The sequence below is a fragment of the Schistocerca piceifrons genome, chromosome X (assembly GCF_021461385.2).
Source record: "Schistocerca piceifrons isolate TAMUIC-IGC-003096 chromosome X, iqSchPice1.1, whole genome shotgun sequence".
Lineage (NCBI taxonomy): Eukaryota > Metazoa > Arthropoda > Insecta > Orthoptera > Acrididae > Schistocerca > Schistocerca piceifrons.
In genome coordinates this window covers 415,558,726-415,576,032 of record NC_060149.1, presented here as the reverse complement: position 1 = coordinate 415,576,032, position 17,307 = coordinate 415,558,726, and the positions used below count along the sequence as shown (strand labels likewise).

The window sequence follows — 17,307 nt, the reverse complement described above, 5'->3', positions numbered from 1 at the left end:
CTACTATTGTGTAAGGGAATTCCCGGATAGTTGTGGCTAACATTACTTAGAGTTCCTTTAGAAAACCATTTACATGACTGTTAGCTAATTTGTATAATCCTAATATTGAATGCTATTCCCCTTCCAACATTGTCAGTGTTGTAGCCAGTTCAAGTAACATTGCTGTACAGGGGCCCACTGACGTTGAACATCATCCTTCATTTCATTGTGTATATGTACATCATCCCCCACCTTCATGATCAGAGCTGCATAAATTTGCCATCTTTTTAGTGAAGACATTAGATGCATGTAAGTAACACTTGTTGCCTGCCATTTCCTGAGCAATATTTTTGGGAATTCCATGCCACAGACAGACTTCAGAAATTTGTAAAATTAAGTTTCAGTCCTTGTTTCCTGCACTAAATGGTATTTAATTATAAGGCTGCAACCACTGTGCCCATTTTCTGTACATTTCATTGAGTAATAAAATTTATAATTGTTGCAATAAGATCTGAAGACATTTCAAATTATTTACCATATGTGACAGAATAAACTGTTTAAATTGATAAATCGGCATTGTTGTGATAACCAATGCCCTCTAATTTTAAAACACTTGTGAGTGACACCTCTACAAGGTTATCTGGAAGAAATTTAAGGTGATTGAACTAACACAGGTAAATAATTCCAAAGTGTGGAAAAAGATAAAGCACCTCTCACTTCACCTGTTATAATTTGACAGATTAAAGCTATGTATATTTTTTAGAATGAATTCAGAGTATTCAAGAAATTTCATTATTTCGTATGTAAAATATCACTACAGTACAAAGCTGTTTATAGTACTGACATCTCTCACTATAAATAAGTGTTGTCATATCTCAACTTCCAACAATTGGATAGATGAAATAAAATTGTGAAAATAAAAATGCACATAAACTTTTGTTGTTGTCTTTGCAGTATAATGAGGAAGCTATTTTGGCAACTGACAAGTGAGGATTATGTTTCACTGGAGTATATTCACTGCGTGAAAATAGTACATGGATTTGATTGAGTACTTCTATGAAGTACTGAGTGAGACAGACCCAACTCTAACATTGGATTTCATCAGCATTATAAAACCAGAGAAACTTGAAATTGATATTAACTTGGTATGATTGTTGAGTCCAACTGTTAATTAAAGCAGCAAAAACTAGTGTGATAGCAAAGCTATTGAAAGTGGGGGGAGTTGAGGGAACGTCAGTTTATTGCAGTAATGAAGAGTAATTGTCATGTGTTTGTATTTGGTAGTTGGAGATGAAGTAATTTTCAAAGGAAGGTAGATTTTGTGAATGGAATAGCAGAGTCACGGTGATTGTGTTAGCTACTAAATAGGTGCTATGCATGTTGTTGCTCTGGTGAGTGCAATATGAAGGTGATTCATACCATATTTTACAGACTATAAGACACACTTTTTTTCCTTCAAAAAATTGCCTCCATAATTGAAGTGTGCCTTATACTTGAAATGAATATAAAAATGTCCAGTGTTTGATTTAAACTTCCTGTCAGTCATAAAAATGGCCATATATTCAGTGCCATGGGAAATCTGTCTATCTGGCAACAATGGATTCGGCTGGCAGCAGCAGTACACTGATGCAAGGAACATGAGTAGCGGGGAGTCACGACTGATAATTCTGTCTGCCTCCCATCCCACCATCAAAAACCCAGAACACTGTCTAGCCGATAATGCCTCACTGCAGTGTGTGGTGCCACTGAATTTGAATTGAAAGTGACTTATGTTATTGGTAGCAGTACAATATTTTTATTAGCAGCTAGTTTCGTAATGGAAAAAAAATCAAGGTATTCATATGATGAGGGTTATAAATTGAAAGTAATAGAATATGCAGAACAACATGGAAAAATAGCAGCTGAGCAGCATTTTGGCCCTCCACCAACAGAAAGTGCCATTCGTGATTGGCGGGCAGTTAAAGAAGAACTGAAAAAAATGAGGACGATTGAATGTGCAAATAGAAGACTGAATGCAAAATGGACAAAACTAGATGATGATGATGATTATTTTCAGGGATTTTAAAGGTCAGTTTTGTTTTATAAAGAAAGGTATTTTTAGTCTTGCTTTGCAACCAGGCAATGAAAACAGTAAAAATGCATTTTTTTTTTAAATGCTTGAAAATCAATATTCGTCTTATAGTCTGTAAAATATGGTACCAAATTTTGAAAGAGTCTTCTAATAATGACCAGATTGTGATCCTAAGTAACATGAACAGACAAGATGCTAAATTCCAGGGGGATTTGATTTGCGGACAGCATGTACCTCTTTTAACTGAAAAGAAAAAAAAATCTGGAAAGTAACAAGACCTTGTGGAATTCACCAGAATTTTTATTTCCACCAACCATTATCTCGGGCTTAGATGCTACGTAACAACTTGTATTTCCTTCCTGATTTCTGGATCATCTCATTGTCTTACGGCACTAAGACCCAAATGCCAGTCGAGTCGGGTCTTTGTGCCTAGGAACATTGGCCTGTGTGTGTGTGTGTGTGTGTGTGTGTGTGTGTGTGTGTGTGTGTGTGTGTGTGTGTGTGTGTGTGTGTGTGTGTGTTTTCCTACTTCTGAGGAAGGTCTTTGTCCAAAAGTTGAAATATTTCTAGCATTGTTTTTTGTAATGCTTGCCTGTGACTCATCGCTTCCTCCATGAGGTGAGTAGTGATCTATCCTTTCTACACTGTCTGTAATCATGTCCTTAAACAAGAGGCTGTCTCCTCAGATGTTCCTCAGCACAAGATTATTACTGACGGACACTAGTGGCCAATTTTTAATGAGGACATACATGTGTGGGCAAATCGCTGGTTATGCAAAAATGTCATGCAGCATACAATTTTTTGAATTCAAATTTTTCATATTTTCTTTGAAACCTGAGATCAAGTATCATTATACAACTGATAATTGAATCAGTGAGCCCTGTTATGAAAGTTAAAATTATGCAAGTGATATATTTCCACATACTAAAAAAAGAATTTCCCAGAAATTTTGACTAAGTTGGAGTATGGGTCAGGATCCAGTTACAGCCCTAATTTTTCCTTGAAAGAAGTATTCTGATAATGGCCATGTATTTAGCAATTTGCTATGGTCTGCTCAAAATTGTGACTCTTAGGGTCATTGAAATGTAAACCATATTTTTTTGCGGAAGTTTACTGATGATGAGAATTAAAATTGCAAAAGTAACACAGTTCCTCATTCATTTTTTCCTACGGAAATGCCAAATAAGTAGCTTCTTGATCTCTCAACAAAACAGGAAGAGGGGCACTCTGTGCCTAGCTTTTCCAACTCTAGAATGAGGCCCAAGCATTTGAATACTGTGTGCAGATAAGTTGAGATTGAAAACTATGTTAGATCAACAGGTGTCAAGTGAATTTCACTCAGTTTTCAACCACTTGTGTGACCCATCTTCAGCATTGTATTGTTATGGAAAAACATAATGCCATACATGGGTTGCAACCATTGTATGCTGCAGTAAGCAGGATTCACATCATCTAGCGGTTTGTGGTATTGTGCTACATTTTTAGTTCTTCTGTTTTGATTAAAGTCAGTGAATTTCAAAACTGTAATGCGAAACCTCCAACAGTTACATATGTTTAAATCACTCATACTGTTATCAATGACACTTGAATATAGTCTCAGATTGTGAATTCCTGTTACATTGCAATCACTGTGAGGTTTTGGCCTACAGACAAACTTTGGTGTACTAATAAAGTAGTAATGGTGAAATTCATCCCTTCCCCTTGCAACATGATGAAAATATCAGTGAAATCTCATTTGGAGAGAGATGTGATAATGGACTGTGCAGCTTCCAAAAGTGGATCTAGCTTTTTAATGGTCCTGCTGCTAAAGGACCTCTGTGAGGTGGTGATGGGGTTTCCTACCTCCAGACATCACACTAACTGCCCTTCATTGGATCTTAACTTCAAAATCTGTTATACAATTGAATGAGCATTGTGTAAGTTGTTTGATATGTGTCACTTCTTCCCGAAAGTCATCGTTTTTGTAATGGGCTAATATTTGTTGTCATTGTCACAGGGCACACATATGACCAAATTGTAGTTTTGAGAGGGACTTCACATTTGTGTATACTGCGTCTTGAAAGAGGTGGTTGTGAGGTGCACAGTGCTGTTAGTGATCCTTTATGGGATGTTGCATGTTACTGCTACAGTGGTGTTGTTTGTGTCCATGATTTGCCAGTGTCTACTGTACTATTAACTGCGTATTCATATTCTTTTGCGTGGGATGCCCCTGACAGTAAAACAAAGATGGACACCAGGTACTGTGAGCTTCCCAGTACAGACTGTCTGTACAGCACAAATGCTGTATGTGTTCAGGCTCTTCTAATGTAGACTTCAGTGTTGGAGAATGTGGGAAAGTTACAGGGTTGAATGGCATCCCTCACATAACACCTATAATGATGCTTTGTAGTGCTATTGGGTATCATGAGACGCTACAGTTTCTAAAACCAGTGACTGCACTGTCAGAAATTTTGGTTGGGAGTGGTACCATGCATTTCCTGATTTTCTGATAAGACATTACATATCACAGGTTTTAGCTGAGAGCAAGGTTGGTGGCTACTTCCACATTATCCTTGTCTCAGAGGCCCATTGCCATTGGAACAGGGATTTTGTTCAACAAGTTCATCACATTTGAGATAACTAATAGTTCCTCTTCATTTTTACGGTCCATTGTTCATTGTTGTCCTTGACCCCTTCTGCTGCCAACTTTTGTGAGCAGCGAAACATTCCCTCAAAATGTTTGTTGCATTCTAACTTCACTACAAAAGCTGGTTTGGGTATAGTCCAGTGTCGCCAATTTGAGGGTCGCAGGTTTCGTTACAGCAGGTAGACAGCAATCAAGGCAGCAAACGATGTGCTGTAGCCGTTGCTGAGCTTTTAGAGCGTGTGTTGTATGTCCTTAGAATTTTGTGCCTGGTCACAGGGCAAAACTATGTACTATCGATAGACACAAAGTTTTTCATGACTTCTCACTAAATGGAGATCGTTCATAAGACTTTTACCTGGTGACCATTAGTGTGCTCCTTTCGCTACTCAGAAGACAGCACAGGTGATTGTGGATAATACTTGAAACAATCAGCAATTTATGTTCAGATTTTTTGGTTTCATTTTATGAGGTATGAGACACGCTGTCAGGTCACCAATTACGATTTGTGGAATTTTTGTTTTTGTTTGTACATTACTTTTCCTGTGTCATGTGTCGGATAAATGTCATTTATTTCTGACTAGTTGACCTGTGTGAATAATTCACACACTGTCATGATAAATCACCAATAGATAACATAATAATGCAGAAATAAGTAAATACAAGCATTTATTAATAAAAGGTGTTATATTTCGAATAGTAGTAACAGATGTGTCTCTGTAAAAAATCAATATCATTATATACAGTATGATTAATTGCAAAAAAATTAAAAAGGAGATACCATCTTTGTCTGTTTAATTTTATTTCTCAAAACTTTTTTATTTTATGAAACATTCTTCAAAAACAATGTTAGCAGCTAGCATTTGATCATTGTTTTGGCTGTATGTGGTTTTAGCACCAACTTAAATATAACTGAATGTATGAACTCATAAAAAAGCCATGTAGAATGGTCCATGTGGGGGGTGGGGACATGTGAAACAGGTTCTGGTGAATACAATCCTGAAGTGTGGGCCCTGTGCTTTATTAATTGTCAGAGCAATGACAACTTCTACTGAGAATTGTTTTCTTATCATTTGGAAAGACTTGGTTGGATCAGAATGGGTGAGGTTAATGCGGAGTATGAGCACAGCTTCTTTGGAGTCAGTGAATTTTGACAGTGTTGATGTACTTGTCTAAGGGAGTTTACACTAATCTTGCACAATTAATTAATCCCTGATTAGTATTAATGTTTCTAATTAACATAATAGTGGCATTTTTCTTTAAAAGCAGTTATTAAGGTGGCAAACAGGACAGATTTAGAGTCCAAGAATTCTAAGGGTACAATTAAATGTTGTTCGTATCTTCAAGTTGTACAGAATCAGAACTGATGTAAACCTTTGCCTCTCCAGGTAACAGGATGGAAAAGAAATGTATAAACTGTTGTGTAATCATAATTTTTTTGACATAAAATCGCCATTGAATAGAATTGTGAAACATTTTGTTCACTGAGTTCTGTGGCATTGAATCTGGTGGTATTAAAATTACAGTAACTTACCTGAGATGATGGACGTTGATGGAATTCAGGTTATTCACTGAGTACACAACTATGACTGCTGTTGCACATAGTAGTAAAATCAGGTTGTCGGTAGATGGTGCTTTCTAAATTCTTTAAGTCAATGTGTACGACTGAAATTGTGTGATAGACTCCTGTTTTAAGAAAAAGGACAATGTCTTCTAATGATTATACACCTTCCCACTCAAAGAGCATATGGTCCTTCTTTCTCATAACACAGAAGTGTTAAATCACATGGTGAGGATGCATATAGATATTGCTTTGCACTGTATAGGGAGTTTGAAAGATATGAAGTGAATACTCCCAAGGAATGGCATTTAGTTAGAATATGGAATCTGGTTTATCTATTGGTTCATGTGTAGTCTATCTATATCCGAATATCGCTCCAGCCACTGTTGGGTCTGGGTGCTGACGAGTCCTCTGCATTTGGCTCGGTCCTCCCACCACTTTTCTTCCTCCACTTGCTGCCAGGTCACACCTCTCCTTTCAACAGACATTCTCACTCCCATTTTCCACCGTGTTCTTGGGCGCCCTCTAGGTCTTTTCCCATCCATCTTTAGTTCTTCCATAATTTTGGGGAGTCTCTGCCCATGCATCGTCTTAACATGCCCATACCATCTTAATCTCTTTCTTTCAATTTCTTCTCTCATACTTTTTTGTTTGAGGTCCTTTCTAATCTCTACATTCCTTACTCTGTCCATTCTTGTTTTTCCCTTAACTGCTCTGAGAAATTTCATTTCCCCTGCTTGCAGTCTGCTCCAGTCCCTGCTTGCAGTCTGCTCCAGTCCCTTTCTGTCATTGTCCATGTTTCTCCACCATAGGTGACAATAAGGATGTAATAATTCTTATACATAGGGAGTTTTGCTCTTTCTGAAACTTCATTATTCCAAATCAGATGTTTTATTGTTTGGTAGAAATTGCCTCTCTTCTGTAACCTCCTATTAATTTCGTTAGTTATTCTTCCATCCCTAGATATTTCACTCCCTAAATAAGTGAAACTTTCTACCACTTTGAGGGGTTCTCCATTCAAGGTAATATTTCCGTTGATTCCTTTCTCCCTTCCAAATACCATTACTTCACTCTTATCTTTATTTATTTTTAATCCATACCTTGTCATTATTTCCTTCCACGCATCAAGCTGTAACTGTACATCTACCTCTTTATCACCCCATATTACCATATCATCTGCAAAAATCATCTTTTTGTCTTTTTCTTTTACTATATCTTTAACTGCCCTATTCATTCCCTCCATCACAACATTAAAAAGTGCAGGAGATAGAATACTTCCTTGCTTAAGTCCTTGTCTTATTTCGAAGTATTCAGAGTTCCCCAAGGGTTTTCTAATTCTAGAATTGTGGCCTCTGTACATCGTCTTTATAACATTAATGTATCCATCTTGTATATCTATCTTCTTCAGTTCGTCCCAGAGTCTTTCCCTGTCATGCGAAATGAAATTATATTAATCTCAGGGGAATAACATGAAGCTGAGAAGATTATATTTAAATCGGTTATTTTCAAGGAGCTTACACAATATCAACCAGCACTGGCTTCTCCAACTTCAGTTTTGTAGTTCTGAATGGTTACAAAAGGCTCGAGGGGAAAATATCAAGTCATTGATTGCACTATTGGATGCACCCAATTGCTGTGGAAGTATTTATGGAATTTTTTATACTAAAAATGAAAACTTACCAAAGTATTTTGGTGAAGCCTACAGGCAAGTGGGCAATACAAGGTTTTAAATTCCTGATACCAGCCGGCACTTTGGATCTGTGTTGTATCACTTTTTTCCCTGTTGGTTACTGGAGTAAATGACGTGTGTCCTATCAGAAACCGTGTTCTTAATCTAAGCTGAGGTGCTTGTTATGATGAACTGGAATATTCAGCCTGTTCTCAAGGTGCCACAGGCACTGAGAGTAACAATTTTGCAAGGTACACAGTAACCAAAAAAAGTTATTCTCAATGCTTTTCTGCAGTCAGATATTCAAATATATTCCTTCGTCAGTGTCAAAACCAAAAAGTAAATTTTGTTGGAAGATGTAAGAAGTTTTCACATGTCTACAATGCTGAATTTTTGCAACACATTCTGCTGTCTTCTTAGAGACTTTTTACCTCATACGTCTTCTGTGACAATGAGCAGCTGTTGGTCAGCAATAAAAAGATGTTTCATATTACAGTGGCATTAGTCAAAGATATTGTCTAGCATCCTTTCCTGACACCAAATACGAGAGCTAATTAGATACAACTTGACATCTCATCGCTATTAGCATATGGTGTGGTATTGTGACTCTTACTGGTTTCATTCTCACATATTTTCACTATCACTGCCCGCCTGCTTCTTTCAGATATTTTGTTTGTGGGTACTCAGTAAACTCTAAAATATCAGTTTGTATGTGATGTCTCACACCAAAAATCATAAAAACTGAGTATACAGCTGATTGATATATCTGCTCTCTGTGCAAGGGTTAGTTTTTATATTCATAAACATGGTGCTGCTCTAGGTGAGGTGATAGGAGAAGGTAGGGTCACAATATAAAGATTTTCAAAGACAGTGTACTTACAGTGGGAAACTCTGACAAAAATACTGGATGATTTGTAATATTCTATACAACATGATTTGGTAAATATGGTGCTGGTGTTGAGGCATACCACTATTGGGTTAGTATTCATTTTGAGCCACCATGGTTTACTTCATTTGAGCTCCTTCCTCAGCAAAGTTAGAATGGCTGCTTATATCGGATGTGTAGTCAACATGTTGGTGCATTTCCTGTGTTTTCTATCATCAGCAGGGAACATATTACACTACAGCTTTGCCCCAACAGGAAAGCTGATTTAAGAACATTGATGGTGGTAGGAACCATCACAAGCAGTTTAATACTTGAATAGGAATGACAGGAAAAACTATATTTTAAGTGGGGTTAGTACTGAAACACACAATTTGAGAAAGTAGCTAAACAATATAAGTGTAGTATACTCAATTAATGCGTCTATTACTCTAGGTAGAGTCTTAAGAGAATTTTTCTCTGAATATTTAAAACTTCAGCTCAGAGCCACATCTAGAAGCATGTGTCACATAAGTATAATTTAATAAATTCTTCACAGACAGAGCACCTATTGGCAATTTTAGCCCATTTATAAAACACCGTAAAGATAACTTTGCATATTTAACAGAAGAAAGTAGCGGTTGCTTGTTGTTTTAACACACATTACTGAATTCGAAAAGTCTGATTGTACTAATACTTGCAGTATTTGACACACACGCCCATGCAGGAGTTGGACACCAATAAATCCTTAAGGCTCCTCTTAAGTCTTGCTGGCAGTAAAACTTCTTACGGTTTCTGGCAAGTTATTAGAAATGTGTTCCTGAATAGGTGATGGCTTTCTGGATCAAAGCGACTGACTTTAAATATTTGTGAAGGTTTTTCTTATTTGTAGCCTTGATTCTAAGCTATCAGTTTGAAAAGGAGATACTTTTAATGACAAATTTCGTTTAGAAATAAATATATTGGGAAGCAGTAGTTACTATCTAGTTCCCTAAACAGGCCTGTGCAGCATCTTCTTGAGTCTCACCACAAATAATTCTTATTACATGTTATTGTACACAGAAAACTTAAACTGGGCTTGGTGAGCCACCAAAAAAAAAAAAAAAACCTGTGAGACAGTATGGAATAAAAGTAAGCACAGTATGCCAACTTTTTATTTTAATAACCCCTATAGCTGACAACATGGAAATGGGGATTGGTGTAGGTGCTTTCGCATATTCCTCCCATTTGGATCTATTGTCAGGCTGTAATTCCAAGAATTTAACACTGTCCCCACTTTCTCTATATGTTTATCGTATTTTAGGCGTATAGTGGTGGGAAACCTCTTGAAAACTCTGAACTACATGTAGTATGTCTTTCCAAAGTTCAGTGATGAAGAATTGGCTAGCAACCATCACCTGATCTTTTGAAGACTACACTTGATTTGCTATTTATTGCAATGTTTGTATTGTCTGCAAACAAAACAAACTTGCCATCTTGTAATGTTATTGATGAAAGGTCATTGACACACAAGAAAAACTAAGGATATTAAGATCTTGTGGGACACCACATGTAATTAGTTCTCAGATTAATGATGCCTTGTAACTTAATACATGTCTATTTCCTAACAACACTCTTTGGTTCCTGTCAGGTACAGGATTTAAACCATTTTGTAGCTTTCCTGTTGATGCACCACAATAATTAATTTATTTAAAAGGCTATTGTGATTTACAGTGTCAGATGCCTTCAACAGATTACAAAATATATCATTAGCCTGTAATTCATTGTTTGATGAGTGAAGTACTTTTTCACTGTGTATGTAGATAGCCTTCTCAGTGTCAGAACCCTTTAGAAATCTTGTGGGATGAATTTCCTTGAGACAGAGAAGTTACTGTCCATGCATCAGCATGGCTTTAGAAAGCATCACTCCTGCGAAACGCAACTCACCATATTTTCACATGATATCTTGCGAACCATGGATGAAGGGTATCAGATGGATGCCATATTCCTTGACTTCCGGAAAGCGTTTGACTCGATGCCCCACTGCAGACTCCTAACTAAGGTACGAGCATATGGGGTTGGTTCCTAAGTATGTGAGTGGCTTGAAGACTTCTTAAGTAATAGAAGCCAGTATCTTGTCCTCGATGTTGAGTGTTCATTGGAGGTGAGGGTATCATCTGGAGTCACACAGGGAAGTGTGGTAGGTCCGCTGTAGTTTTCTATCTACATAAATGATCTTTTGGGTAGGGTGGATAGCAATGTGCGGCTGTTTGCTGGTGATGCTGTGGTGTAGGAGGATACAAGATGACTTGGACAGGATTTGTGATTGGTGTAAGGAATTGCAGCTAACTCTAAATATAGATAAATGTAAATTAATGCAGATGAATAGGAAAAAGAATCCTGTAATGTTTGAATACTCCATTAGTAGTGTAGTGCTTGACACAGTCACGTCGATATGAAGTGGGACAAGCATGTAATGGCAGTTGTGGGGAAGGCGGTTCATGGGTAGAATTTTAGGAAGATGTGGTTTATGTGTAAAGGAGACCACTTATAAAACACTAATGACCTATTCTTGAGTACTGCTCGAGCATTTGGGATCCCTATCAGGTCGGATTGAGGGAGGACATAGAAGCAATTCAGAGGCGGGCTGCTAGATTTGTTACTGGTAGGTTTGATCATTACGCGAGTGTTAAGGAAATGCCTCAGGAACTCAGGTAGGAGTCTCTGGAGGAAAGGAGACATTCTTTTTGTGAATCGCTACTGAGAAAATTTAGAGAACCAGCACTTGATGCTGACTGCAGTACAATTTTACTGCCGCTAACTTACGTTTCGCGGAAAGACCACAAAGATGAGATAAGAGAGATTAGGGCTCGTACAGAGGCATATAGGCAGTCATTTTTCCCCTCATTCTGTTTGGGAGTGGAACAGGGAGAGAAGATGCTAGTTGTGGTACGAGGTACCCTCCGCCACGCACCGTATGGTGGATTGCAGAGTATGTATGTAGATTTAGAAATCCAAAGTGTGACTTCGACAATACATTATTTGCTGTCGGGTGGTTAAGAAGCTGATTGTATGTTACCATTTCTAAAATTTTGTGAATGCTGCCTGACATGAAAGTAAACTGAAGTTTATTGGTATTTCTCTCTTTTCTTCTTGGTTGTGGATTTCTGGACAGGTCTTACGAACAAAATCATGTTAGAAAATCAAGTGGCACCTCAGACCCTGACATGATGTTCCTTGTGATAAGTACTGGTGCTTATCAGGATAAAAATTTAAAACATGTGAATTCATGATGGTCCTTATGAAATTAATGAACTATACAATTCATACATTAATAAGACATCACATTGTATGGAAATTGCATTCCTCCAGATGTAACTCAATTTAGACTGATGTCTACAAACAGTACTGGATTACTCAATAAATGAAATGTCTTATAACTTAAGAGGAACCCATACTTGCCAGCCAGGAACAGTTCTGCAAATGACATATTGTCAAAGTTGGGTTCTATAAAGATTTTTGATGTTCAGGAGGCTGTTTATGCATGCAGTGAGTGTATATTTAATTTGGTAGTTAATAAATATTCTAAGATTCATCAAGGAAATTTGACTGTGTATGTCGCAACTCTCTTTTAAGTAAATGAGACTATTTAGGTGTGACAAATTCTTTGAAATGATTAAAATCACCTCTCAACAAGGAAACAAAAGGTGTAATGAGGGCAAGTTCTGTGGCAAATTATTGGTATTCATGAAAAAAACCAATTACATGTAGTATCCACAAGGTTCTATACTGGGGTCTTTGCTTTTCCTTGTGTATATTTAACAACCTGACATCTGCAATGTCATCTGATGCCAGGTTTGTCTTGTTTGAAGATAATATAGACATTGTGGTTTGTATTCAATCAAGTGTAGTTGTAGAAAGAACTAGTAATTAATTTTCATATAAATTAATAATTATTTTTTAGTCAGTTTGTTGTTGTTACACACCTAAAAACTCACTACATGCAGTTCAGAACACTCAAGATGTTTTCACCCGGCATATGCACAAAATGAGGAATTGCATACAGAAGAGGTCGAGAATGGTGAATTATTGTGATTGCATGTTCATAGATTTTGTAAGCACAAGAATAGTACAGAATTCTTGAAATGTCAAAGCAAATAATATGGACTGAATGTTGGCAGACATAGGTGATAGATACTGAAACACTATGGATGACATAATTTGCTTACTGTCATTTAATTATGCCATGTGGTATAAAATTTTGTCGTTATCCACCAGACCAAACCAAAGTTTTAAACCCAGATGTTCAAAGTGTGTGTCACGGTATGAATCAAAGAACATTCTGTGGAAGCTTGTTTAATGAACTGGGTGTGCTTAACTTACTACTGCTTCTCAGTACATTTATTATTTAATGAAATTTGTCTTTTAAAATAAACTACTCACTTCACAGATCGATACTATAGATAAAAACAACCTAAATAAAGACAAAAACCTCTTTCTTTTGTCGATAAAGGTGTCACCTACTTGGGAACACCAGTTTTCAATTATTTGTTAGCAACTGTAAGAAATTTAGGTCACTGTTAAAGCCCAATTCCAAGATAAGCTAAATGATTTGTTTATGGCAACTCCTGCTCCAGTGACAATTTTCGTAGCAAAACCAATTGGGGCGTATGTTACTTGTATCACAAAGCATGAGTTACATGTAATACCTGACTCCAGTTTCATCATCAAAGTAGTGAGATCTGTGTAAGCATCCATCCATCCATCCATCCATCCATCCATGGTCTTATTTAATAATGTTTGGCCACAATAGCTTAGGAATTATGACAATTTTAATATTAATTTGTAAATTTTAGTTACAATTCATCAGGTTCAGTGGAACAGTGTGAGCCAAGGCCACTTTGTAATTGAACGAGTCATTAAATAAGTCACAGAAAGGTGATAAGAAAATTTAAAATGCTCTACAGAAGAATATAAGAACTAAAAGAAACACAGAAACATTTAAAGTAGTGTATACAATAAATAATAGGCAGTAATATGGGACTCCAAAGTACTGTGGGGTAACTCCTGTACAGAAGGAAAACATTTTTATTTCACGTGTTACAGTAACATTTCACTTCTGATCTGTGGATGTTTTGTAATTTTGTTTTTATCATGTTCCACCTCCCCAAGGACCTACTCTCTGTGGGTCTGTGGAACAAACGGAGTACATTATCTACTCTAATAACTACCAACAGTGAAGTGCTTAAAAATCATGCGTAGAAACAAAACTTACAAACTCTTCACCCTGTTGAGTTCAAAAACTAGCCAAATCTTATTTAGTGCCACCATTGTGCCTCACAACGGCATATTACAACTCTGTGTAGTACACAACCAGAGCTCATTAAATCCACCTCTTCACACATTTCGAAGCAGTTATATTGTTCATTGAGTATTTAAAAGTAATTGCAAGTAGACTGACTTTTATCTTATGTGTACAGCATAAGTATGTAAACTATAAGCCTGTTCTTCCAAAACTCCGCACTGATACCATCTTTTTCCAAATCACACACGTGCGCGCGCGTAACCAAATTCTTGTAAATTCTGAAATTCTGGGAAGGGGGTTGGGGGGGTAATTAGCTCTGACGCCATGTTCAGTCACATCTCAGATGTGTTCAGTCAGGTTCATTCAGATCTTGAGTTTGGGGGGGGGGGGGGGGGCGGCATCACATCAATTGGAACTTGCCAGTGTGTTCCATGAAGCACTCCATCAACTCCTGGCCTCGTGACATGATGCTTTATCTTGTTAAAGAATGCCACTGCTGTCGGGGAACAGGATCATCACAAAGGGGTGTATGTGGTCTGCCACCAGTGTACAATACTCCTTGTCCATCATGGTGCCTTACACAAGCTCCACTGGACCCATAGGTGTCCACGTGAATGTTCCCCAGAGCATAATGGAGCTGCCGCCATCTTGTCTCCTTCTTGTCTCCATCCTGCGGTACGGGTGTCAAGGAATTGTTACCCTGGCAGACGACGGATTTGCGCAGTCCCATTGGCACGATGAGGAGGGTATTGGTATTACATCAGACCATGGAATGCTATCCACTGTGTCAGTGTCCAACGCCGATGGTCATGTGTCCATTTCAGTCATAGTTGCCATTAACAGTGGCACATGCATTGGTCGTTGACTGTGGAGGCCATTCGTCAGAAGTGTTTGGTGCACTGTATGCTTAGACACACTCGAACTCTGCCCAGTATTAAAGTCTGAGGCTAGTTCCACCACAGTTCGACACCTGTCCTGTTCTACCAGTCTGCCCAGCCTGTGATGTCCAACCACTGTAATGAGGTGTGGCCGCCCAACCCCATGACGTCTGGATGTGGTTTCACCTTGGTTTCGCCATGTGTTGAAGACACTTGCCACAGCACTTCTTGAACACCTGTAAAATCTGTCATTGGTCAAACTTGGATATATTTCGCAGCTTTTCCATTCTACACTTGGACAGAAAGCTCACTGATACTACATGCGCCGTGTGTGTGTGTGTGTGTGTGTGTGTGTGTGTGTGTGTGTGTGTGTGTGTGTGTGGGGGGGGGGGGGGGGGGGGGAGAGAGAGAGAGAGAGAGAGAGAGAGAGAGAGAGAGAGAGAGAGAGAGAGAGAGACTAGCAGTCATTTCTTGCCAGGTGACACGCTATTGCCTGGTCTGGTTTATATCTGTAGTAGTTTGGTGATCATAATGTTCTGGCCGATCAGTGTAAATATTACATTAAGAAATCTGTGTCTTATTAGTTTGGCTCTTTTGAACTCAGTTTTGGCACTGTTATAAGTAGCATAACACAGTTTGAAAGTAATTGGAAGTGAGCTTGGCAATTGTTTGCTCCTTCCATAAAATTTGGGCGAACAGAGTTTGTGAGTATTGTAATTCACTTTCATTGATGAGAACACACTCAACCATCTAACTGTTGTTGTTCTCTGTTAGGCTCATTAGTCACACAATTTATCACATGAAGTGCAGCAGAATGTGTGACTGTTGTAAAGGTATAATGCAAAGTTTGTTTTTGTTGTACGTTAACTGTAAAGAATAGAAACATTCTGCCCATTGTATAGTTGAGAGAAACTGAGATCTGTAATTACCCAGCAAAAATATTGTATGTTGAATTATATGCTGTACAGTTGGTCTTTTATTACCATATAAATCAGTAGCTACAATATGTACGAATAATTTTTGTATGGAACATCATCTGTAGGGGAAAATTTTGAAGTGCCTAGTTAGTTGAAAGTGGATAATATGTTTTGTTCATTTCTCCAACCACCATTTCGGAATCATCCTGTGTAGATAGTCTGTACCTTTCATGGGAAACTGAATTTGTGTGTGTTAATTATTTGACAGAAGGACTTATTAATAATGTTTCTTGCAGAGATTTGTGTGAATACTGGTGCCATCTAAAACTTTATTGTGTTTCATTAAGCTGCTTACTGCCTCCAAACTCTATAGACACAAAAAATACTTGTAGAAAATGTGTGGGAAATGATTTGTTGTATATGAACAGCGTAACACATGCATTGTATATGATTTTGTACGCAGGTGCTGTTGCAAGTCTATTGAGGGCCATTGAAATTTACACTGATATGGGACGATTTACAATGGCTGCAAAACACCATCAGTCAATTGCAGAATTATATGAAACAGAAAATGTTGACCTGGAACGTGCTGTACAACACTATGAACAAGCTGCAGACTATTTCAAAGGAGAAGAAAGTAACTCTTCAGCCAACAAATGCCTCTTGAAAGTTGCTCATTATGCAGCCCAGTTAGAAGATTATGAAAAAGCAATTAAAATATATGAACAGGTAATACTTGACACCCACTGCCAATGTATTATATACTCTCTCTTCTTTTCATCCATCCATCCATCCATCCAGCTATCTATCTTTGTGTTCCTGTGTCTTCCGTAGTTCACATCATCAATCACCAGGGGAAATATGATGATTAGAAATATCCAGTTTCAACTTAGATTGCCACTGAAGTGGAATAATCAATTTTAAAAGCATAGTGTTTCTCATACTGAAAATACTAAATTATACCTAAGTTATTTAATTTAAGACTAGTAACCGCATGCTTATGTGCACGTGCGCACTTGTAAGTGTAAAGTTTAATAATCAGACATTAATTTAAAGTACCAAAATAGCCATTCATAAACTTCCTGTTAAATTCTTGGGAAAGTATTTAATTTTTTTATGACAACTGTGGGAAAGTAAAGCAGATTACACATGAAATACAAAATTTAGCTATCAATGAGCCGAAAGATGCTGCTGGATATGTAAAGAATATTTACTGATTTCCAGTTTGCAATTTGTCTTTCAATTTTTTGTATAGTTAGGTAGTTATTGTGTAGTTAGTTGGAATCACAGTTCTAACTTCCAGCAAAATGTTTGTCATCCTAATCAATGCTGTCACACCAGACAGTCATTTCATTTGTGTGTTGCATAAATGAACATAATGGACTTCTTCATAATTTGTGACTACAAGTTTTCATTCTTTGAGCATATTGTTGCAGTTAATTTGATCCTGTTATGCATTAATA

At 37.5% G+C, this 17,307-nt stretch overlaps 1 protein-coding gene across 2 annotated transcripts in view; it reads left to right on the top strand.

Moving 5' to 3' along the window:
* Window positions 1-17,307, top strand: part of LOC124721255 (alpha-soluble NSF attachment protein) — a 64,940-nt gene that overhangs the window by 15,517 nt on the left and 32,116 nt on the right. For both annotated transcript variants that reach the window (XR_007006305.1, XM_047246127.1), the window contains exon 3: window positions 16,308-16,573. Coding sequence is in view for 1 of the 2 variants with exons in the window: in XM_047246127.1 (XP_047102083.1) it covers window positions 16,308-16,573 (266 nt within the window). In the remaining variant the exon portion in view is untranslated. The remainder of the gene's footprint in view (window positions 1-16,307; window positions 16,574-17,307) is intronic.